The sequence below is a fragment of the Pipistrellus hanaki genome (genome assembly GCF_964339955.1).
Source record: "Pipistrellus hanaki genome assembly, chromosome: 3".
Lineage (NCBI taxonomy): Eukaryota > Metazoa > Chordata > Mammalia > Chiroptera > Vespertilionidae > Pipistrellus > Pipistrellus hanaki.
Window position 1 is genome coordinate 161,170,008 of NC_140505.1, and position 23,705 is coordinate 161,193,712.

At 40.0% G+C, this 23,705-nt stretch overlaps 2 protein-coding genes and 1 long non-coding RNA gene across 3 annotated transcripts in view; 1 reads left to right on the plus strand and 2 right to left on the minus strand.

Annotated features, from left to right (window-relative positions):
- The window catches only part of SLCO1C1 (solute carrier organic anion transporter family member 1C1), a 48,270-nt gene extending 43,355 nt beyond the window's left edge, over positions 1-4,915 (minus strand). The window contains exon 1 of the mRNA XM_084877232.1: positions 4,858-4,915. The gene's annotated coding sequence lies outside the window, so the exon portion shown is untranslated. The remainder of the gene's footprint in view (positions 1-4,857) is intronic.
- A 6,338-nt stretch (positions 4,916-11,253) lies between these two features.
- On the plus strand, positions 11,254-20,454 carry LOC311619185. The gene is made up of 2 exons (XR_014794455.1): positions 11,254-12,640; positions 13,290-20,454. It is a non-coding gene; the product is annotated as an uncharacterized lncRNA (long non-coding RNA).
- Positions 15,654-23,705, minus strand: part of PDE3A (phosphodiesterase 3A) — a 249,689-nt gene continuing 241,637 nt past the window's right edge. Inside the window, exon 16 of the mRNA XM_084877193.1 lies at positions 15,654-22,171. Coding sequence (XP_084733319.1) covers positions 21,930-22,171 — 242 coding nt within the window. The 3' untranslated portion in view covers positions 15,654-21,929. The remainder of the gene's footprint in view (positions 22,172-23,705) is intronic.

Sequence of the window (23,705 nt, forward strand, 5' to 3'; positions counted from 1 at the left end):
GTGGCAGGATCAATGCACATCAATGTGTATCTGCAGTTCTGAGCCAGTGGCAAGGGTCCATCGCATGGCTGGTGCTTTTGCCCTTGCTATCTGTCCAAGATGCCATGGCAATTGTCTCTTACATTCGATAAGAAGAACACTCCTAGCATGCCTTCTTACTATGCGCATGGGTGAGTTCACGCCCATCTGTTTGGCAATTTCCCAGAGTATGTACCCCCTTGTGGCTAGTCTTTAGATTTGGCCAGCAGGCCACTTCTTGAAAGTCACTGCTTTCCTCTATGTATCAGACCTGGGTCCACTGATCTGCCTCCTGATTTCCTGGAAGGGATGGAACTGTGGGCCAGTACAGGGTACTGAGACCTCCACGCCTCTTGTCCTTTCCCAGATCTCATTCCACATTTCAGCTCCCATAAAGGTAGGTGCAGAACTTCCCAGGTGTCCTTTTTCCATTGTCCTATTCACGAGGTGAGACCTTTGTAGAGAGCCGAGCGATCGGTCACCAGAGTGATAGGGCTTGATTCATATATTAGTATCATCCAAGTCGCTTGCAGCTCTGCCAATAGACAGCTTTGCTGGCTTCCTCCATCCAGCCATAGTGTGTCTGTACTCAGCTGTATAGCCACTGCAGTCCCGCGGGGCAGACTGCCCTTAGCAGACCCATCTGTATACCAGGCAGTGGCAGGAATTGGAGAAACGACTCTATTAGACTCTATTAAATTCCCAGTAGTCCTCAGTCATCACCAGGACCCGCCTGCTGTACAACCTAACCAGACAGGTCTGCTAAAGGGATTCTGGGTGGGATGAATTATGCCTACCTTATACAGTTCTTTTACCAGATAGGTGATCTCTGCATGCCCCCCAGGGAAGAAACACTGTCTCACTGATATAACCTGCCTCGGTGCAGGGAGCTTCACATGTGTCCATTTCACCTTTCCCCTGAGCATGGGCTTCATTGCTCACATCCCCAAACAGAACTCTGGTTTTGTGGATCTTTTACCTAATTGAGCTAAGATGTTGATGCCCAATATATATTCAGGTAGGGGCAAGATGAACATCTGATAGGACCTCAGGGGCAACTGGCAATCTACTAGCAGAGCAAGACTTGCTCCAGCTTAATGGAACTACCCCATAACCATCTATAGCAGTAACATAGCCTGTAAACGTATGGATATAACCATAGATCAATGTGCATTCCGCTCCAGTATCTACCAGGGCCAACACCACTGTTTATTTTGTGGTGTTCAGTGTATGGTTAGCTCTATATGGAGCCTCTGATTCCTGTTCGCCATCTCATCCCCAATCCAGATTCTCAGGCTCCTCCCATCAAGGGGGAGCTGACAGCCCCACCTGGTTCCCATGATGCATAGTCCCTCCTTAGTTGGCAGTTCCTGAAATTGCTGTTTAGGCTTGAGTTTCTGCCACAATTGTACCAAAACAGCTTTAGGCTGTTTGTCAGTTTGTAACTGGACAGCCGATGGTTTGTGAAGCCTGTCACAACTTAAGCCAACTAAGCAGAGACAAGATTGAATCATATGTGAGTATTCATTCCAATACTGCTAGCAGGATGGGAGAGCAGCAGGTCATCCATAAAAATCTGCTCTGCCCCTCTCCACAAGCCAGCGGCTTATATTGGGTAGAGGGACAAGGATTATATGGGAAAGTAGGCAATGTGTAATGGTTACAGGCAATATGGGTTGGAGTGTGACAGTGGGTACCTCCAAGATCAGATTACAGGCCATAGGGGCTTTGAGTTGCAAAGGGCAGATGCTCTGGGACCAGATTGTTTCCGCAACAAGGTTGTTAATCTACGCAGTTCTCAGAAAAGGAGGATGGACTGCATTCCTACGTTAGCTCCCATGTCCCAGGGCATACAACTCTCCGTCAGGTTAGAATGTGCTTTCTCTAGTCAGAACAGGACAATCAGGTTAACAGAGCATGATTAATATGTCTCACAATTATAACTAGTCCCCAATATTCTATTTTTGTCCTTAGCATTCCCCATTGCTATTGTTATCATCTCATATATATGAGATTAGTTTTAGGTGAAAAGTCTCATCCTGCTGGACTGCTTTGCTTCTGTCTTAAAAGCAGTCCATGAAGATGGAAGACACTGAATGCAGCAGCAAGCAGTTAGACTGTAAAAATAAATAGGAGATGAGTCAGGTCAGGTTCTATAGAATTGCCTCCCTGACCTGGCTCAGCTTTTGATTTGTCCCAGTAGAGTCTGGAAGCAGCCTTCAGGGCTTTTACCCTGCTACAAGCCAGCTGGGTCACTTCTACATTAAGGGAGCCTACCATTACCAGCACAACAAATATGGTTGAAGCAACATATTCAGCAGAGCTCCAAGGTAGAGATCGGCATTGCAGTCTGGTGCCACAGCTGTGAGAAGGTCTCTTATGGTCTGGATCCTGTGATATTTCTGGGGCATAGAGACAGTCAGTCATCCTAAGGAACAAGGCCTCCCTGTGCTACTGGCAGGGATCCTATATAATAAAAGGGTAATATGCAAATCAACCATCACTTCACTATACCCACCAGCCATGCTAACCAGCCAATCAGAGTGAGTATGCAAATAAACTCAACCAAGATGGCTACAGACACAGAGAGGAGAGAGGCTTAGGTTTCCCAGGCAATGGAAGAAGCCAAGCTTTCTGCTGCCCCTTATTGGCCTAAGCCTCCACTCAAGGCTACAAAGTTTCAATTATAGAAGACACACAAAGCCCCAAAGAAATAGCTGCCAGCCATGAAGCGAGCAGGAGGCTTGGCTCTCTCCAGGCTACACAGTTTCAATTGTAGAAGGTGAATAAATTCCAGATACCAGGGCCGCTGCTTGGGTCACTGGGGGGTGTGACTGGCCTTCAAACCACCACAGGCCCCTCATCCAGGCTGCCCCACACCCAAGGGAACCCCCACCCTGATCCAGGACACCCTTCAGGGCAAACCAGCTGGCTCCCACCTGTGCACCAGACCTCTGTCCTATATAATAAAAGAGTAATATGCAGATTGACCATCATTCCAACACACAAGATGGCTGCCTCCATGTGGTCAAAGATCCTGCCCCGTGTAGACACAAGATGGCCACCACAAGATGACCAGCAGAGGAGGGCAGTTGAGAGGGACCAGGCCTACAAGAGAAGGCAGCTGGAGGTGATCAACCCTGCAGGGGAGGGCAGTTAGAGGTGACCAAGCTGGCAGAAAAGGGAAGATGGGGGCAAACAGGCTGGCAGGGGAGCAGTCAGACATCAATCAGGCTGGCATGGGAGTGGTTAGGGGGTGATCAGGCTGGCAGGCAGAAACTGATAGGGGCAATCAGAAAGGCAGGCAGGTGAGCAGTTGCAAGGCAGCAGTCCTGGGATTGGGCCTAAACAGGCAGTTGGACATCTCTCTATGGGCCCCAGATTGGAGAGGGTGCAGGTTGGGCTGAGGGACACGCCCATACCCCTGTGCACAAATTTCTTGCACCAGGCCTCTAGTATATGAATAAACAGTTACCCCACTGTTTGTCAGAAACTAAACCATCAGAAGCTTAGCATGTCTATTACTGTAAGGGAGGGTGAAATTATCAGAACATTTCATATTGTGATTATTAGATACTGAAAGACAATAACTAGAACAGGCAGGAAAGTGACTACAGCAACCTTTAGAGGTACTATCTCTGCACCCTTTTCCCGGACAGTGGGTTCCAATGCATAAAGGTCCTCGTATGTGACTTTCTCCCCCAGATGAACAGAATGAGTATAATTCTGTATATTAGCAATACCCATCCCAACTCTTACTAGGCAGGATGTAAAGTTCTGTTCTACATAGGTTCCTCCAAAAAGACAAAAGTCTGAGATATTAAAAGTATTCCTTTTGCTAAATACACCCAAATACTTCCATCTCTTCTGAATGCAATTAGTCCTCCCTTAGCCAGACCAGCAGTGGTCAAGAGCTGCCTTCGAAAGATACCCTTGAGGTACTCCTTGGAGCTGGTCACCCATTCTTCCCCTTCTGGCACCCTCTTCACACTAGAGTGATGGCCCTTGCTAGGCACCTGGGGCTCTCCACCCTGGTGACCCTCTGTACCTGGCCCATTGTTCTTGCTCTTCTCAAGTCTGTCTAACTGCTTATCACATTCCCCTCTCAAGAATCAAGAATCCTGGCTCTGAATCCTTTCAGAGACAAAAGGTTTCAGGTCTCTTTTGTAGCTGCTTCATGCTGAGGAAGGACAAAGTTAACCTCCAGAGCCAAGAGGTCCTTGTTCTCTGTCTGAGGATTGATGAAGCCTGGGCATGGAAGGAGGTGAAAATGGTGCCTAGAGGTGGTATTCCCAGAGGATGAGTAGGGCTTATAACCTGGTAGGGCTTATAACTGTGTTATAAATTTTAGTACTATTGGGGCAAGAGCTAGAGATAAATTAGGAAATCCAGTTCAATGCATAGCTGAAAAATAAAGCTTAGAGTCTAATATTCACAACTGTGTGTTATAGAGTCTACTGAATTCACTAGTCTACTGAAAAACAACCCTCCCCTCTCCCCCCAAAAAATCACTCTCATTTTTATTAAGGAACCAAAATGAGACCAATTTATTTACTGTAGTAAGTCTAGTTTCAATTTGGCGTGATTATTTTGCACAAACATAATAAGAATAGCAATTGATCACAGGCTTTTTTAAACATCTGCTTTGCTGGAATTTCATGATTGGACTTTAATTAGCTCCTAATGGCAAAGAAGCTGAGCGATCTAGTTGCCATCAGGTTTTCCTGCAATACCTACAGACTTGGGTAAATTCCTCACATTCTTGAGGTTTTTCCTTGACCATCTTCCAGGAAAGCAACCTTTGTTCTTTACCTGGAAAGACTGGCATGAATCACATACCAAGCAAGGTACCAGGCTCTTTCTCTAAGGTGCTCTTCTTGGCTTCAGAGTCAGTTTTCTGGTGACATCAGAGTCTGGGTATGTCTCTCTAAGACATGATATTCCAGGCAAAGTCTTAGTTAACAAACCCACGGTTGGAAATTTGTGTTGTTGAACTTATGGAATGAAACATATTGCCATGACTCACTCATTAAAAACTGTCAGATTCTGGAGGGATTAGGTTGGGAGGAAAAGATATAATTTATCAAATTGATTTAAGAAAAGAAACAAGTTTCCTTATGTTTGAAAAAAAAAAAAAAGATGAAAAATCAGCAATACTTTCAATAAAAATTACAAAAATCTTATAATTATTTTCAGTTTATGCAGTCCCATAATCCATTTTTTGTTTTCCTGATTTTTCCTGCCAGTACTTCTAAAAAATCCAGATACTCTTGTAAACGAAAGGAGCCACATGCTAACCTGACAAGCTCAGGGGAGGCCTGCATGGCAGTCTTGCAAACTCAGAGACCTAAAATAACCACAAAAGATGGTTTGAAAATTAAATATTTAACTACAAACAGGTTATCATGTCTTAGGCTGATATTTTCCCTGACAAAGATCAACTTAGATCTTCTTTACTGAGCCCATTTGCCTTTTTGCCTCTAAGATAACATATCTGTGAGATGTCTGGGTAACTTGTAACTTCCCTTTTTCTGGAGCCCCTGGGGCACAACCAAATGTGGTCCATGGTGAGCTGCAAGGAAAGATGCCTCAAATTCCTTTATTATCATGTTCATTGTTCCTATAACCACCTAAGCATCTATTATTTTACTTTTTATCCAATCCCAGGGGTTTCCCACCGCTTTGCTTTCTCCCGCCTCCTTAATCCATCACCAATGAATTTCATGTAACCCACCCATGTCCCTCCTTTGATTGCAATGTATAAATAGAAATGTAACCCGCCATTCTTCTGAGCATTATCTCAGTTTATTGAGGTTGTTCTTCCCAACATTTGTCGACAGTTTGGCTCAAATAAACTCACAAAAATTCTTTACAGGTTTCAATGTTGTTGTTTTTTTGTTAACACTCTATAAGTGCTAATAATTTTTATCCAGTTCAAAGGGGATGATCTGATTTATTTTTTTTATTATCAGAGATATGTAATTTAAAATAAGTTGGAATTCTTTCCATGGATCCCTCAGAAGATGTAACATTTTTGCAAAGGCATTATACTTCAGATCCATTTATCTAATTAAATTTGTTATTCAGATAACCTATAATTTCCTTTTAAGATTTCCTTCACAATCTTTCTATAACTTCCACAAACTTTTTTTCAACTTTCACAAACCTTCTTATCTATCCAGAAAAACAAACAGCTTTATAACTCATTTTCCTTCAAAATACATCTCTATGCCTCTCATGCCTTCTATTATCAAAACTACACAATTTCTTTCCAATTAATTAGTATTCTTAACTTTCAGAAACCTTAATTTTCAGGTGAGAAGGAAATAATTAACATTCCTCATATTAGCAATACATTCAGATTTTTAAGAGATATATTTCAAATAAAGTATGATACACATAAATTAGCAGATTCAAATCCATCCTAGAGTCTCTGTAATAAGAAGTCAAAAGTAGGCAAACACAGATTGATACTTCAGCATCCTGTTATTTTTAAATGCCTAGATATTTAATATTTTTTTAAATTTATTTAACACAGCAGAACTCCAGAGATTTAAGTTACCAAAGACTTAACTATTGTTTTTTCTTCTCTTTATAAAGTGCGAGTGGCCCCCTGCCCTAAGGCATTTCTGCACCTCCAGTCCTTCTAGGAGAAAAACTTAAGGGTGGGGAGGGGGGGCAGGTTAAGAAGGTTTATTTCCCATATTTTTTTTTTCTGAATAGAAACAACATGAAATCTTGCATATAAGAAGAGATCTTATCCTATTGCAAAATAGAAACAAAAACAAACCTTAAAGTAAATAGATGAATCTTCTTCAAAAGGAAGGACTGGTACCTTAGCTTTAGACTCTTTATCACACACTAAGCCAGCACAGCAAATGACCTTTGGTCCGAGTAGTGCAAAGACAAACAGCAGAGACAGAGAATTCCCTATGTGCATAAAACAGTTGTGAGAAGCAAATTAAGACCCCAAAAGATAAAATAAAAAAATAAAAAAGCAAGCAAAGGACATCTGTAACCAAAGTTACATTACAGACAGATAAGAACTCTCACTAGCTAATCATATGGGTGGCTGATGCCTTGAGAGGGAGAGCAGGGAGGGACCCCAAGATTAAGAATTTCTGGGAAGTTCCTGCAATCTCTGTTAGGAGTTCAGCCTGCCACCAGCAGCTGAGGCCCTCAGGAAAGTGGGATATGCCCGCATCTTTAAACAAATTAAACCAAACAACAGAGTGACACAAAATAACTATCAACAGAAACACTCTCATATGCAATATTGATAAGTGTGCACAATAGACAGATAACCACGGTGGCTTACCTGCACAGCCAGACAGAATACCATACAGAAGTCCTGCACCACACAGGGCCGTGTCTCCACCTTAAGCTGATCAGGCTTGGGTGTGGAGACCAGGTAAGAATTGTGAGAGGCTGCTTACAACCAAGAGCTGATCAGGCTCACACCAGATCAGGATGCAACAGACAACAGACAACAGATGCCCCTCATTACAGAGTTATAGAACATTCAATTCAATTTAGGTCTTAGGTGAGATGACGGGGACTGCCGAGGCTGCAGCTGGGACTCAAAACAGGAACATTTCTGGCAGCATTGCAAATAGAAGATTCCAGTCCTCAGCCCAGGGAACCCCTGATCCAGGCAGCAAGTGGGAATCCCTGGTACTCACCTCAGAGGACTCTCTGCTTCTGGTCCCACCGGAGTAGCTAGACTATGTAACCAGACAACCAATGGGTCTAAGCTGCCTGTCACAACTTGAGCCAATTGAGCAGAGTCAGGGTTGAATCACATGTGAGTGTATATTCCAGTACTGCCAGCAGGATGGAGAGCAGCGGGTCATCCACGAAAATCTGCTCTGCCCCTCGCCACAAGCCAACTCTTTGTATTGGGTAAAGGGACCAAGATTACACAGGAAAGTAGGAATTACTGGCACGAGAAAGTAGGCAAGGCGTAATGGTTACAGGCAACGTGGAAAGGAGTGTGGCAGAGGGCGGGTGCCCCCAGGTACCTCCATGGCCAGATTACAGGCCATAGGGGCTTGTGGTCGCAAAGGGCAGATGCCTCTGGGACCAGATGGTTTCAGCCACAAGGTTGTTAATCTACGCAGTTCTCAGAAAAGGAGGATGGACTGCATTCCTACATTACCTCTCATGTCCCAATGCATACAATTCTCAGCCAGATTAGAATGTGCTTTCTCTAGTCAGAACAGGACAATCAGGTTAACAGAGCATGATTGATATGTCTTACAATTATAGCTAGTCCCCAATATTCTATTTATGCCTCTACCAAATTCTCTCTAATGGCGTGCCACTTTCATTGACTCCAGTTGTTGGTAGGAGACCCTGACTAGGCCTTTCTCTCCACACCTGCCACCCTTCTTGCCTATTGCCCAAATATTAGCTGATCTTCTGGCTCTCTTAGTTTCTCCTAAATCTGCAATAGCCTGGGCCACTTGGTTTGCTGGCGGCCTAACCATGGGTCCATACCACTGATTGGGGAAGACTGTAGTATAGTATATATCTTTCATGCCAAGGTAAATAGCTCATTATCAGACCCCCAGACATGCTGCATATAAATAGCATTCCTTATTTCTAGCTCTCTAATCAATTCCTGAAGTTCTTCTATGGTCTACCATCAGGGTGGGGAGGAGGGCAGGTCGCCCACATTTGGCCAGGCTCCCCAGTATACACCAGAGATTTCTGCCCTTGTCAGGAAGACGCCTTTGGCACACAAGTACCATAAACACAGCATCCAGACTCCTTTCTGCCTATACCGGTTTCCTAACCCTCCTAACTCAGCTGAGGTATACTTCCTCACAAAATTAAACTGGCGCCTCTCGCAGGGAGATCCCCCAAGTCCACTCCCTGTGGCCATGGCTGATCTATCTTAAACTTGGTTATCAGTACTGGTTGTTCTTGCAAGTCTAGTATCTCTGTCATGTCCTCCTCTTCCTCCTCCTCTGAGAGAAAGAAAGGGTTGAATCCTCCGTGGGGTCCCATGTCTTGGGGTCCCAATTTGCCCTGACCAGGACCACCCGGGCCTGACTACACAGTGCCCAGTTTCTTTTCGAACCCCTACAGGCTAAGATTTCTTGTCACCATCACGAAGGCCTGGCGAGAGCCCTTCAGCAGTAGCCAGGCGGCTTCCCTTTCTAACTAGAAGTCCCCTTCTAAATGGCGTTCCCTAGCGGCCAGTGCTCATGCTTCTTCCCAAGAGAACTCCCAGGCACAAAGAAGGGGCTTGGCTATCAAGGCCACTGTGGCCTTAACATCATTCTTTTCCTTATCTGTCTTCAGCCTCCCCCATCACTCTGCCACCCTGTCAGGTGTCTTCATGCTGTTCCTATACCCATGCAGTGGCCCCCAAGCTTCCGATGCTTGTGCCAACTGGGCCAAAGCATGAGTACTTGGCCATCCCGGGACCTCCCCTAACAGAGCCTGTTCTCCCCCCACATCCTCCTGGCTTTCGTGAGTTCTTTGGAATCCTGCTCACAGCAGCAATTGTTGGGGGAGGAAAGGCCCAAAGTCTAAATTCAGGATCAATTCCAAGGACCTGACATGCAGCCTTATTCAAAGTCATAAGAGCTTTAATTGTAGAAACTTACATACACAGGCAAAGCAGCTGCTTGCTCCCAGTGCTGGCCAGTGGGAAGAATCTACCCCCTCCCAGGACAGGGTCTCTCTTTTACAGGGGATAACAGTAAAAACATATGGTGGGTAGTCACAGAGATCACTTCAAAGAACAATGCACATCTAAGTTAATGGATAACATCAGGCAGCTTTCCACGCTCTACTTATTCATTCACTCCCTTCCTAGGGCCTGACATTTACCTTTGGGCTGCATTCTGGCTTTCTGGGTAGTCAGTTAGACCTGAGGCTGCAGAGAGTTAAACAGGGAGTCCAACATTTCCCAGCCTTGACTGCTGGAGCCATATTACATCTCTAAAGTGAGTTCCCCTACAAGCACATTTGAAATAACAAAGCATTAATGACTAGACAGTAACATCATTACATGTATAATTTCAGTTCACATAATGGTCTGGATCATGAATCAATATTCAGATATTATTATAAACATATTTACTATGAAAGGGAAAAAAAGGGTTTAAAGAAAATAAAGAAAATAATAGGCCTTACAATAAAGCAATGGTGTGCATCCAGACTCTGAAAGACCAAATAACTTAGTTTAGCAATCAAACCAGCCTTTGCCATCAGGAATAGTGAACAAACATCTGAATAGGTCTTATTCTTCCAATGTGTACAACAGGCGGCCACTGAGACATTAAAGGAGAGACAGTATTTATTAGCACAAAGTGCAAAGGGCCTACTTACCTCACAAAAACAACAAAAACAACAAAAAAAGTGGTTTTCCCCTGAGAGTGTAATTTGGTCTATTCCCAATTTGTTCAAATTCACTCTCTAATAAGATGCCATTCAGACCTCTACTGTCTTCAGTTAATGTTACTATTTTGACTAACATGATACTTATTTTTATACGATATTCAGAGCTTCTCATACATAGTCTTGCATTGGCTATATTCTACTTTCATACCCTAGAATAGATCAAGGGTCAGCAAAGTTTTCCTGTAAAGGGTCAAACAGTAAATTTTTTGGGCTTTGCAGGCCATATAATCTCTGTCACAACCACTCAACTGCCACTGTAGTGTGAAATTAACCATAAATGAGTTAACAGTAAATGACTGAGCTTCCTACATCTGCTATACCAAAGTACCATAAACTGTGAGACTTAAAACAATAGAACTTGATTATCTCACAGATCTGGAAGCTAGAAGTCCAAAATCAAAGTGTTAGCAGAGCTATGCTTCCTTTGGAATTTGGAGGAGAGAATTTGTCCTTGCCTTTTCTACCTTCTGGTGGTTGCTGACCATGGATGGCATTCCCTGGCTTATAGATCCATCATTTCAATTTCTGCCTCTGTGGTCACATGGCAATATTCTCTTTGTGTATCTTTTTTATTCTTAAAAAGATACTAATCATATGAAATAGGGCCCACTCTAATGACTTCATAGTAACTTGATTGAATCTGCAAAAACCCTATTTCCAAATATGGCCACATTCACTGATACAGGGGATTAGGATTTTAACATATCTCTTTGGGAGGGCAAAATTCAACTCACAGCATTCATATACTCATTTTGCTCCTTACCTGAATTAAGTTTCTTGTATTCATTTTATTTTATTGCTTTTATTTTTTTCTTTATTGATTAAGGTATTACATATGTGTCCTTACCCACCCCTTACTTCCCCCACTCCCCACACTCACTCATGCCCTCCCTCAACCCCCTGGTGTCCATTGGTTATGCTTATATGCATGCATACAAGTCCTGTGGTTGTACTCATTTTAATCACTTACTTCCATACAGCCTCAATTATCTTGCTTATCTTACAATTTGTTTTACTTTGGTAAGCCACACCTGGGTTAAATCCAACTTCCTGTCAACTCCAGGTTTACATCTCTGCTGTTTTAATTAGTTGAAGAACAACTCACCAGCATGCCCTCAGGGACTCTTTTGAATTTATGACCACCAGCCTCACTGGCCCCTTACAGGCATTGTTACACCCAATACCTTTCAACAACCCAATCCCTTCCCTCTCTCCTGAATGACTCCTCAAACTTTCAACATTTCTTCCCCAACTCTCATTACCAGCTGATGACTTTGCTAGGGAATTCGATGATGAAATAGGATAAAATCAGGAGAGAATCACAATTTGCCATCACCACATTTATTGTCCACCTATATGTATATTCATATTGTCTGTTTTCAAATATAGACAGTAGTTTTTTGCCTCCCCACTCCATCACAACTGTTTTTATCAAAGACTTTCACATGATTAAATATAACGATTAATTTCCAGACCTCAGTTTAATTGCTCTATTAGCAGAAATGAAGGATATTGATTGTGTCCCTCTCTCTGACCTACTTTCTTCATTCATTTTCAGAATTCCACATTCCCTTAGTTTTCCTCCTGCCTCAGTGGTCATTTGCTCTGAGTCTTCATTGCTGGAATCCCCCACAGTTCAGTCCTTGGAATCTCTTCTTTGCTCTATTTACACTTACTCCTTCAGTGACCTCAGCCAGTCTTAAAATATCATCTACAAGATGAAAAACTTTGTAGTCTGAAATTTGAATTAGGCATTTTCCATCTGAATTATACATGTCATATTTCTCCACACTGAAAAGATCTAGAAACAATGCCCAACCACGTGCTGTACCAATAAGCACAACTAGCATATGGCTTCTTCATATGTGACTGTTACTAGGTGTAGGAATATAAGATGAGCCTGGAATATTTTGTCATGTCAAGAAGCAATGAAACTGTGAAGTCCAGATTGTGCCCAAAAGACTTAGAAGACAATTTGAATAAGACCCTCAGAGTCAAATATAAGAAAGTTTGACCATCAATGAGTATAGTAATTATAATGGTTGAAATATATAGAATAAGTTCGTGAATTCATATAACAGTACAAAAACCATATGGTCAACTTTGGATGTTTCTTAGGTGCCACTTCAATACATTTAAACTGATATTTACAGGAAAAAAATATGCATTTATCCTGCCTTTCCAATTCATTATGTTCATTAGAATTGTGAAAGAAAAGAGCCACAAGCTAATCTGACAAGCTCAGGGAAGGCCTGTGTGGCGGTCTTGCAAACCCAGAGACCTAAGATAACCACAAGAGATGGTTTGAAAATTAAATATCTAACAGGTTATAGTAGGTAGTCATGTCCCAGAGATTTCACCTGACAAAGATCAACTTTGATCTTTTACTGAGCCCCCCTGCCTTCCTGCATCCAAGATAATATATCTGCAAGAAGTCTGGGTAACTTGTAACTTCCTTTTACCCCGGACCCCTCAGGGCACAACAAATGGCCTCGAGACATTCCTCATTGTTATTGTTATCAAGTTAATTGTCAACTGTTAATTACATTAGAGTATCCTGTATCCATCTCTGTGAAAGAAGCTCATGTCCATCATTTAACCTTTTACCCCATCCCAGAGGTTTCCCCGCTTGGCTCTGTCCCACCTCCCTAATCTATCACCAATGAATTTCATGTAACTCACCTACGTCCCTTTCCTTTGATTGCAATGTATAAATAAAGAAATGTAACCTGCCATTCTCCGGAGCATTATCTCAATCCGTTGAGGTTCTGCTTCCCGGCATGTGTCGACAATTTTGGCTCAAATAAACTCACAAAAAAATTCTTTACAGGTTTCAATGTTTTTTTCGTTAACAGAATTATTAAAACATGAAGACAAATTTCTCTCTAAAGTTGTTCAAACACTCAGAAGAAAAATAATTCTGAGTCTGTCTAACCAAATATCTCATGTATTGGACATCCATACACTAACTTTGAAGAATAAACTGTAGCATAGCCCTAAGAAACAAACAAAAGTAAAATGTGATTTCTACCCCAAGTTCCTAAGGAGTTAATTTTTCAAATATATTGATTTCCTCATTGCCTAGGAGGCAAATCCCAACACCTAAGCCTTGAATATTCAAAGTTCCCATCACTCTAGGCCCAAACTATCCCTCCACATATGGGAATAGACCATGGGAATAGAAGCTCTCGGGAATCATTGGAAATTGTAGGAAGGCCAATGATTGTCACACCATCGTAGACTGGGTACAACCACTATATTTGGACATGAGAGGAAGCATGCCTTCAAAAGGCTGGATGGAAGACTTGGGTTGTACAAAGGCTACATCAAACATGATACCACAGAATTATATTTATATTATACATATATTCACATCATAAATCTACATCCATCATTTGTGACACAAGTCTAATAATCTTGAGTATATTTTTACTGTAATATTAATACATAGAGAAAACCAGGAGGCACTTCCAATAATCTGGCAAAAAAGGAGCATCATTAGAGTGTCTAAGCTAAAAATGAATAAAAATAAATACAATTTATCTAATAACTTTTCTGTACAGATTCTACTGTTTACAAAACGTGTCAGCCATTAACTATGTCACTTAACAAACAGTATTTATAATAAGATGACACAAAGTATTGCTACATATATTAGGTGCAAGAGACAGTTGAGAAGACAGATTTATTTTTTAATTGCAAAATGATTACTTAAGTCAAATGCCTCACTCTTAGGTTTTTAAACATTGATAAATTTGGAATGGTTTTAATAAACATATTCAGTTGTTAAAAGTCATGAGAATTACATTGTCATGTATAAATGACATCCCTTACACTGTTACTTTGGTTGGTTGTTGTTTGAAAATATTGCTTTTTAGGAATACTAAATTAAGTTAATACTCTCTGGTTTGCAAATATCCTACAAATTCAAATATTTGAGAGATGATGATTTTAAAGTCCCAATGACAGTTTTATGCCTGGAAGAGGTAACGACTGGTCAGCACAATATGCCTCCTCAGGAATCAACATATTTTAACACCAAAAACTGAATCAAATTAAGCAAATCAATCCAAACAGAAACAACTCGAGATTGAAATTGAAATTATATCAGTTGAATATCCTAATTCAATATAGAAAGCCAGGGAGAATCTGAATTTCATCATTTTGCATTGACAATTTCAGAATATTTATCAAAGCACCAATTTTCATTTTATAATTTGCATGATAAAAATCTCTAGGAAGAAATAGCAGGGGAGGATGGGTTCAGTGATATTTATTTGCAGTGCTTGTCAACTAATAAATTGTCCTGTTGGAACAAAAATGCTATGAGTTCTGTGAGAATATACCAAAAAATGAACTACACTCAAGAATGAAAACAAACACCAGTGAAGCATACATAATATGGTAATAATCCCATGCAAATATTTTACAGAGTATTAAAAATAGTGATCTTTAAACTAATGAACAAATATATACTAAAGTTCAAGCCACTTCAATTCCACTAACAGGTAATATATAGATATGTTAGGGCTATTATTTAAAGATAGTAAGACTACAGTACTGGATTATGCTTATAATCGCTAAAGCAAAGTATCTGACAATATCGATTTAAAATCAAACATAATCAGTTAAATTTTAAAAGAAAGGTGATGGCAATTCTATCAGCAACAAGTTAAATAAACGAAGAAGAGATCTTTAAGTAATTATTTTTAATTTCACATTGAACCATCTGAATAGTTTGCTATTCTAAAGGAGCAAAATTACTAATATTTTTTTTTAAAATCCTTCTTTTCAAAAGTATTCAAGTAGCAGTTTCAAAGCTCCAAGGGCTAATTCACATTCTGAAACATGTAAATGCTGATTGTAATAAATGAAATCAGGATTGAAATATGTATCCATTAGGCCATCAAGTCCCTTTAGTCCAGAGTAACTAATAACTAACTAAATTGGTTGTCATAAAATTGAGAGGTGTTCTGGAATGATCCTTGAAGTTTTATGTAGTCACTCCCAATGCACAGTTCTGCCTTTTTTTTCCTTTTTCTTTTCACTATTTAGTAAGATGGGCTATACAATAAAACTAGGTGTGCCAAGTTAGAACTTGAGGTGAAAGGCATCCTCCTTATTACAGCAGAGGAGAATTTCTAATTAGTTTTTTCTTTACTAACTTTGAGTTAGAGTAGAACTGAGGAGAAGCCCTATTTCCCCACCATGCCTTTGACTTTATTTTTTTTTTAGAAGACAGGAAGCAGTTTCTGTTTCATTGGAAATAGGTATGTCTACTGACACCGAAAATTTAATTAAAGCATTAAAGCTTTACAAATATTTTTAAGTACTTTTCTGTTTATAAATTTCAAATTCCAACCTACCATTTGATCACTCTTGGCACATGAATGCAGTGGGTGTGGTTTATTGACTGCTCAGCGTTTCATCTGTGGAAGTTAAGATTAATAAGATTTAGTTTTCCTTGGTAATGAAGATAAGTATTTAGGTTTTAAATTGCATTATAATTTAGTAAGATATAACCTCTATTAATTTACCATTTACCTTATTAGCTATAACATGATTAGGTTGGTGGAAAATATGATACATTCTTTTTTCTTAGGGTAACTCAGAATTCTGAGTATAATTTGTACACTTAATTTAATTAAATTATTGGGAGTAAATTTCTTTATCATGTGTATTTATTAGGCTCTTTATAAAACATTTTTCTCCCTGAGTTAAAGGATAATAGAAAAAAATATTCATCATTACAGTTTCCTGCTTCATAACACTAGTTCTGATTACATCAAAAATTAAGCAACTCTACATCATGGAATGTCATTATGTGGGTTTCATTTAAATTGAATAATAAATTAACAGCGTTGGTTAAAAATAAATCAAATGTAAATATTTTTGGAAGTACATTTGATAATTAAATATTACTACCTGTGAAGCATTTTTATTGTATTGTTTGCATGATTAAAAATGATTTCTTGGTATGAAGCAATGAGGAAATCTATCTGAACATGGACATATTCAGTATTTCTTATCAATAGGAGAGGCTTTTCTTTTGTGCTCCACCACTCTTCAGTGAAGCAGAAATCCAGATACCAACACCTGCCAAGATACTCTACCTCAAAAGTATAATATGGAGACTTTGGATTCTTTTTAGAGCGTTAGGCATATGTCAAAAGCTAATTTTGCCTTAGATCTATATATTATTTTATATAGTTTATTGTCTTACCTGCACTCAAGTAATTTATATTAGATAAGTATTTTTAAAGCAACTTAACCTTGAGTTCCAACAATAAAACAAATCCTTAATCTTCAGTTTATCAAATATGTTTAGCAAAAAAATGCCCAGTTATTATTTTTGTCACTGTTGTTAACCTGCTGTTCGAATGACTCCATAGTCTGAACATAAAGATAAGTTTAGGTAAGGTGAAAGAACCCTTAAGTAAGAAAAAAGCAGCATAATTTTAGCAAATGAAATTGTCTAAAATCCATGGTGTGTAACAGATGAAAAACATGTTTGTGTTCTTCTCTGACTGTGGTTCTTTAGTGTGAAACATACAAATGCTTACAGAAGTTCAATTTAAGTTTTTTATTTAATGCATGGTTAGCAGCTTAATTTACTCAGTGCTTATAGTTTAAGTAATTCAACCCCAAATTTTCAATAGGTATTTGAATGTTTTCTAAAGGAACAAACTGATAGAATATAGGACTGAGCCACTGGCATTATTTTCCTCTGATTAGAAATTCTAAGAATAATTAAGTTTTGGAATGCCTAAAATGGCTAATCTGTCTCCTACTTTAAAGTTTTAATTTTGTAGAATAAGAAAAATGAACAGACAATATCAGCAAGTTCAGTTTTGCCTCATGGAAAATATCATGAGAGAAATGAATGAACTAGAGCAATGGGCATAAAGTATTTTGCTGCTTGTTAGGAGAGAAGGTGAATGAAAGAAACCCAATTTTGTTCAAAGTATGTAGATACTTTAGCTATCAATTGTATAGAGTTTAGCACTTAAAATTTGATTGATTTCCCCCCCCCAAGCATTATTAATAGTCTCTATTAGTAATATAGGAATGATTTACTCTAGACCAGCGGTCGGCAAACTCATTAGTCAAGAGCCAAATATCAACAGTACAAGGATTGAAATGTCTTTTTGAGAGCCAAAATTTTTAAACTTAAACTTCTTCTAATGCCACTTCTTCAAAATAGACTTGCCCAGGCTGTGGTATTTTGTGGAAGAGCCACACTCAAGGGGCCAAAGAGCCACATGTGGCTCGCGAGCCTCATTTTGCTGACCACTGCTCTAGACTATGAAAGTTTGCAGAACTCTGTTTTACTGGAGTCTTCTGACAGTTTAAAAGGCAGTTTACTCCTAAAATGGCATATAAACTAGAAAATGCATTAAGTGGAAATCAGGGTTTGGTTGGAAGAAAAGGATAATAAGACCCTTATTGTGGTTCTCATTATTATTTTAGAAATATTGAAAATAAGGACAGTGGAGATCCCCATACTGACACAGAAGTACCAAAAAGACTCTCCAAAGTAGAATAGATAATAATCTTTTGATTATTCCCTTCTCATTAATCAAAAATTGTTCATCACACAAATAGTTCACATTTGTAAAGCAGTTATTTCAAACTTTAAACTTTATTTACAATGATAATTTTCATATCTTTATTACTTAGAAAATAATTTATGTTTTTCCATCATTTAAACAAAGTATAGGCCTGAGACTCATGCCTTTTGCACAGCTTTTTACCTTCAAGGAAAGTTCTCTGGGAAAGTGACAGGGACATCAGGAAATCACGAACCAAGAGAGGCAGGGGACATGAGGAAATCGCAATACATACATGTAATATGAATAGTCTGCATGACACGCAACCCCTTTTCTTCCATCTTACTGGGGTTGCAGTGATTGGAACTTGTTCTGGAATTCCATCAAAATGGGCTGGACATAGTTGGATATTCTGTTTTTTAGAAAGTGGATATTTTCTTAAACGTAATAAAAAATTTTTTGTCAGATGAAGACCAATAGATATACCCCTGTACAGAGCTACCGTCTTCATCGTCTGCTGAGAACAAAACCAGGTGTAATATAAAAGAGAAAAAAATTACACTTGAAAAAACAGCCTAGGGTGGTGTTTTCACCAAAGAAACAATATTTTAGAAGTTGGCTTAGATGACTGGAAAGACATTCTATCAGCGTGGTAGAAATTAACATAGATAACACTCTTTTCCTCCATGAAGAACCACCACTAGCATCAAGGCCCTTAGTTCCAACCTTTTCCACCATTGGTTTCATGGCCGTCTATACAATCCTCTTTCCCCCTAAGTGGGCCAGACATTCCTTCATTTGAAAGACCTGAGTTTTTCGAATGGCACCTAGAAATAGACTCATATAAAAATGTAACAAATTGCAACAAATACACTTCAAGGATCTGGAGTTGGAAACGAACACAATAATATTGCTGTCGTCAAGGAGGGGAGAACTTCACTGGCAGAAATTACTTGCTATGACCCTAGGCACCCTTTGGGATGTGCTGGGTGTGTATGAAAGCCACGTACTTGATGAAATCTCTGTTCGATTTATTTCGATATATTTCTGAAGAAAAATGACCAGTCTGCCTAGACTGATAAACACAACTCTGGCATGAGGAGGTTCCAACTGCTTTGGCCATCATTACTTCATGTACTTTCAAACAAAACAAACAAAAACAGGCAGTTCACGGAGACCTGTGCTCTGGCCTTCGCTTGGGGTCAAGCAGCTTGGACGAAGCTGCTCAGATAAGGTTACAGACTCACATCTGTTCTCCTGCCATTCTCCTGGCTCCACACCTAGATTTTTCCCGGGCTTATATTTATTTTAGGAAAGTATGGCATTTGAACAAGGGGGTGGGGGGGAGAGGGAGAGATTAGTGTGGTTAAAGGAATTAGATTTAAGCAGTATGTGAGTATAAATCCTTTTTTCCCCCCCTTTCTCTTACTTGAAAGGGAAGGAGAGTAGTTAAGTTCATGGGGGAAATGTACTGACTCAAAATAACTTTTGCAAACATAAAGGCACGTAGGCAATACTAAGACAATAGAAAACTCAGTAAGTCCTAAACAATGAAGACAAAAAAAAACAAAAACAAAAAAACACCCCCAAAACAACAAAACAAATCCCCAGCAAATATCGTCATTATGTAGAGTCTGCAACAATTTCATTCTTTCAATATTTTCATACTTATTGGGAAATCTGCCTTGAAACCACGTTATTTTTTATTGTATTATCTTTGCCTTGTTTGACAAATGTCATAAATTGCTGTAAAATCATTGCTTTGGAAGGGAAAAATAATCATTTATGAGAAACAAAGGCATTTTTAATGTAAACACTCTTTTCTATGATGTCAGAAGAAATAAAAAGTAAAAAATCACAATCAAGACTTACTTAGGAGCTCACTTAGATGATGAGCAGGTGTGCCTACAGTACTGAAGGAAGAGTCATACCCACAAAGTGTTGGGAAGAAATGGACACCAATGATAAGCACTCGGTGCCATTTAGAAAGCCTTTCACTTGGGCGTCATGGACCCAAACGCTACCGAAAGGTTAGCAAAAGTTACTAGTGAAAAAACATTCTTGCAGCATCCTCATTTAATTGGCACAAAATAACTGCATCCGATTATCATTTATATCAGAGTAGGTAGAAGAGCGGCCGTCCAAAGATCTCCATGCAAATGAACCCTCACTCTCTCACTCTCTCACTGGGCTTGGAGATAGCTTCAATGTATAAAAATGGTGATTGAAACGTAACTTTATAAAAATGTTCCACTTTCCCTTTCTTTTTTTTTAAAAAAAGTTTACTATCTACAGAAACAAACAAACAAAAATCTTTATATTTACACCAAGGTAACTATTTATGACAGATACAATAATATGAAATAAAATATTGAAAGTGAGTATCAACTTTTTAAATAGAGGTTTGGCTCACAGCATAAACAAGTGTAGATAAACAAACAAATCAGGAAAAAAAAAAAAAAAAAAAGACTCTCAATAACAGGCCCAGTCCCCCCAAGCCCTTCCATAGACTTCCCTGCCAAAAGAAGCGTGACAATGGGCCAGATTGCAGACAGAAGCTACCCCATCACACAGCACGTGGAATACCACAACAGGGTTGGTCAGTGGGCCCTTTGCCACCCAAAAGCCAATCTCCAACAACAGCTGCCAAGAATCGGGCTTTCCCTGTGTCAACCAACACCAAACCCTAGTTTGAGTTTCCCCACTCGTCTCTCACACGGTTTTTGCTTGCCTTCCTCCTTTCTTTTTCTGTTTTCTACCGTGTGTAGTTTGGAGCACGACATGGGGATCACCATGAAGAGCAATTCCCAGGTCTTCTCTGGAAAACCTTTTAGAATTCCCACCTGACGAAAAGATGACACCAGCTTGTTCCTAGGTGTTTATGCATAAAGAATGCCGTCCCCTTCATGGTGATTTGATCTTAGGTGAGTGACAGGCATACTCGCAGACAAACAGCCCCTACACATTCATTAGGCCAGTAGATGGGAAAGCGCCTCAGACTTCCACAGCTAAGGCTGGTGATGGGGAGCCTCTAAGCGTTGTTTAGCATCACGTGGCCCTCTCACCCAGTCCGTGAACACCCTCCCTCTGCAGAGGGACCTTTATTGAAACTAAATGGAGGAAGGGCATTGGGAATGGCTACCTCTCAGACACTCCAGAGCGAACGTCCCTCCGTTTGTTCACCTGTGTTGAGTCATCTGCTGGTGGAATTCTATAAATTACTAACCTCAAAAATCTCTCTTTTCATGCACACTGACATCCATACCCACAAACACCCCATCAATCCTGTCTCTCACACACACGCACGTGCGCACGCACACACACCCACCCAACCACCCACACACACACACACACACACACACACACACACGCACATTGGTAGGGTGTATAAGAATTCAGATAATTCTCTGGAACGTTCATCCCTCAGTCCTAAGAGCAAAAGCTTCTTAGTTGTAACCTACATTTACTGCCCTGTCCCCTGCTTAAGTCTCACCATTTCCTTCGTTTTCCTTTATTTTTTTCTTTTACGATTTATTATATCACAGTGACCACTATATATCTTAATATGAATGTTACTAAAAGGTGGAGCCAGTACTTCTGGCTTTCAGTGTTGTATGTGTGTGTGTGCGTGTGTGTGTGTGTGAATATGTTTAACTTGTATCTACGTGAGAGCTTATATACACACACACACATATATATATTTCTTCCTTAAAAAAAAAATCTTTAGAAGCTGGTGTTGCAAGGTGAAAGCTTCTCCGAGCAAGAGTTTTTAACCATGTACCTCACTGTAAAAATGAACACATAAAATGCGAAGACTCCCCAAATGCAATGGCCATTTGCCCATCTTCTCGTATTTCTACAGTGTTGTGTCTAAGTGCTGTGCTGGCTTGGAAAGAGTCTGTGACGAGTCACTGGGTTTCGAGGCAGCGCCCATTCTATCCACTGTCACTGGTTTGGCTGTGGGGTCAGGGTCTCCTCTTCTCTCAGCTTCCCCTTCTCTTCTTCTTCTTCCTTGATGGCCTGGATGTGTTCTGAGGAATGCTGTTGGGGAGACTGGTCCGGAGACTGGCTTTCAATTCCCGCCAACCGCTGCTCCTCCTCAATGACTTTCTTCCACATCGTGTGGTTCTCCACGAGGTGCTGAGTTATTTGGCAGCAGATTTTCCTCCTTTTGAACGTTTTCTTTCCTGAGAAAACACCAAACGAGACTACTTATTTGTGTGTTGAATGCAACAGTTATTTCTTTTCACATTATTAATGGGAATTAGGTACCAAATGGATACAGAGATCTATCACTGGACTTGGGTATGGTAATAATGTCATTTCCAGAAGAGGGAGATGGCGATCGCCATTGCTATAGCATTGAGGCAGGTCTCTGAATGGCAGCTGACATTTGGCAATGTCAATACAAGGTTCTGTTGGTATCTTGGTATTATTCCCACTCCTTCAGACTCTCCAGACTTCTCACCGAAAGATGACTAACATCACTTCTTGCTATGCCTTCCTTTACTTTGTTAACCAGCTCAACTCACAAGAGTCCACACAACTGATGTCTTTCAAGATGGTTTTGATGTTACTGCTCTGCTTCATGTGCACTAACAAATCAATTTCAAACTCCTCTCCAAGCCACAAGCTGGCACAAACCCACTTTTGCAGTCTTCCTCCATCTGCAGGCAGCTTTCTATCTGCACTCACCTGCCCTCTTTTCTGTATGTACACTGAACTCTTCCACTTCCTAGCTGGTACAGCCCCTCCTTCCGAAATGCTCTTCTCAGTCACTGAAAGTTCATGTCCATTTCTTATATTGAAATCCAGTCACATTTTATTGAATTCCTCTTCTAAGTAAAATATTTCAACCTCTCTCTCTTAAACTCTCGTGTCACTCTATATATGCTTCTTACAGCAGATAGTGTTTCCTGTGTTTTTTTATTTTATTTTATTTTATTTTTTAATTTCTTGTGATCATTATCTCTTTTTCTGGAAATTAAACATTCAAAATCATTTAGGGAGAGTGACCTTTCTTTCAGTTATGTAGTTCTGGAAAAGGCAATCAAATTCAACTTCCCCACCACTTCCGACAACATAGCTGTGTCCCAGTGATTGGCCAGTGCACAGGTATGGAACCCAACTCAGGCCTATCAGAGTCCTTCCCTGGGACTTTTACTATTGGTGCAGTGTGAGCATGAGGTCTGGGAGTCAGGATTGGAGGTCTTTTCTTCTCTGCTAATGTATTTGGAGTGAAGTTAACATAGAGCAAGATTGAAAGAACAAGCCGTTAGGCAAATGAGTCAGAGATAAGAACAGGAGCAAGTAAGCTCTAATACCAGCCACCATTATGTTTACATGAGCCACTAATTTCCCTTTCTCATATATATTCATTTGATTGAAGTTTTGTCACTTGTATCAAAAACAATGTCCTAAATCCTCAAAGGCACTTATCTTATTCTCATAGATTCCAGCAACTTTATTAGACCACAGCGTCTCTGAGGCAGCCTTGTGAAGAACTGCACAGATCTTATACATGGCAAGGCTCAGCAAATATGCATTTCATAAAAAGATTACATTTACTTGTGTCCAAACAATTTAATGTTTTCTATATGGAAGTACCGAAGACAATTTTCACAGAATTGCATGTCTTGATGGAAGAAATGTAATAAAATTAGTTTCAAGGGAAGAAACATAAGCTGTTTTAAATACTTTGCATTGATGCCATAATTTACT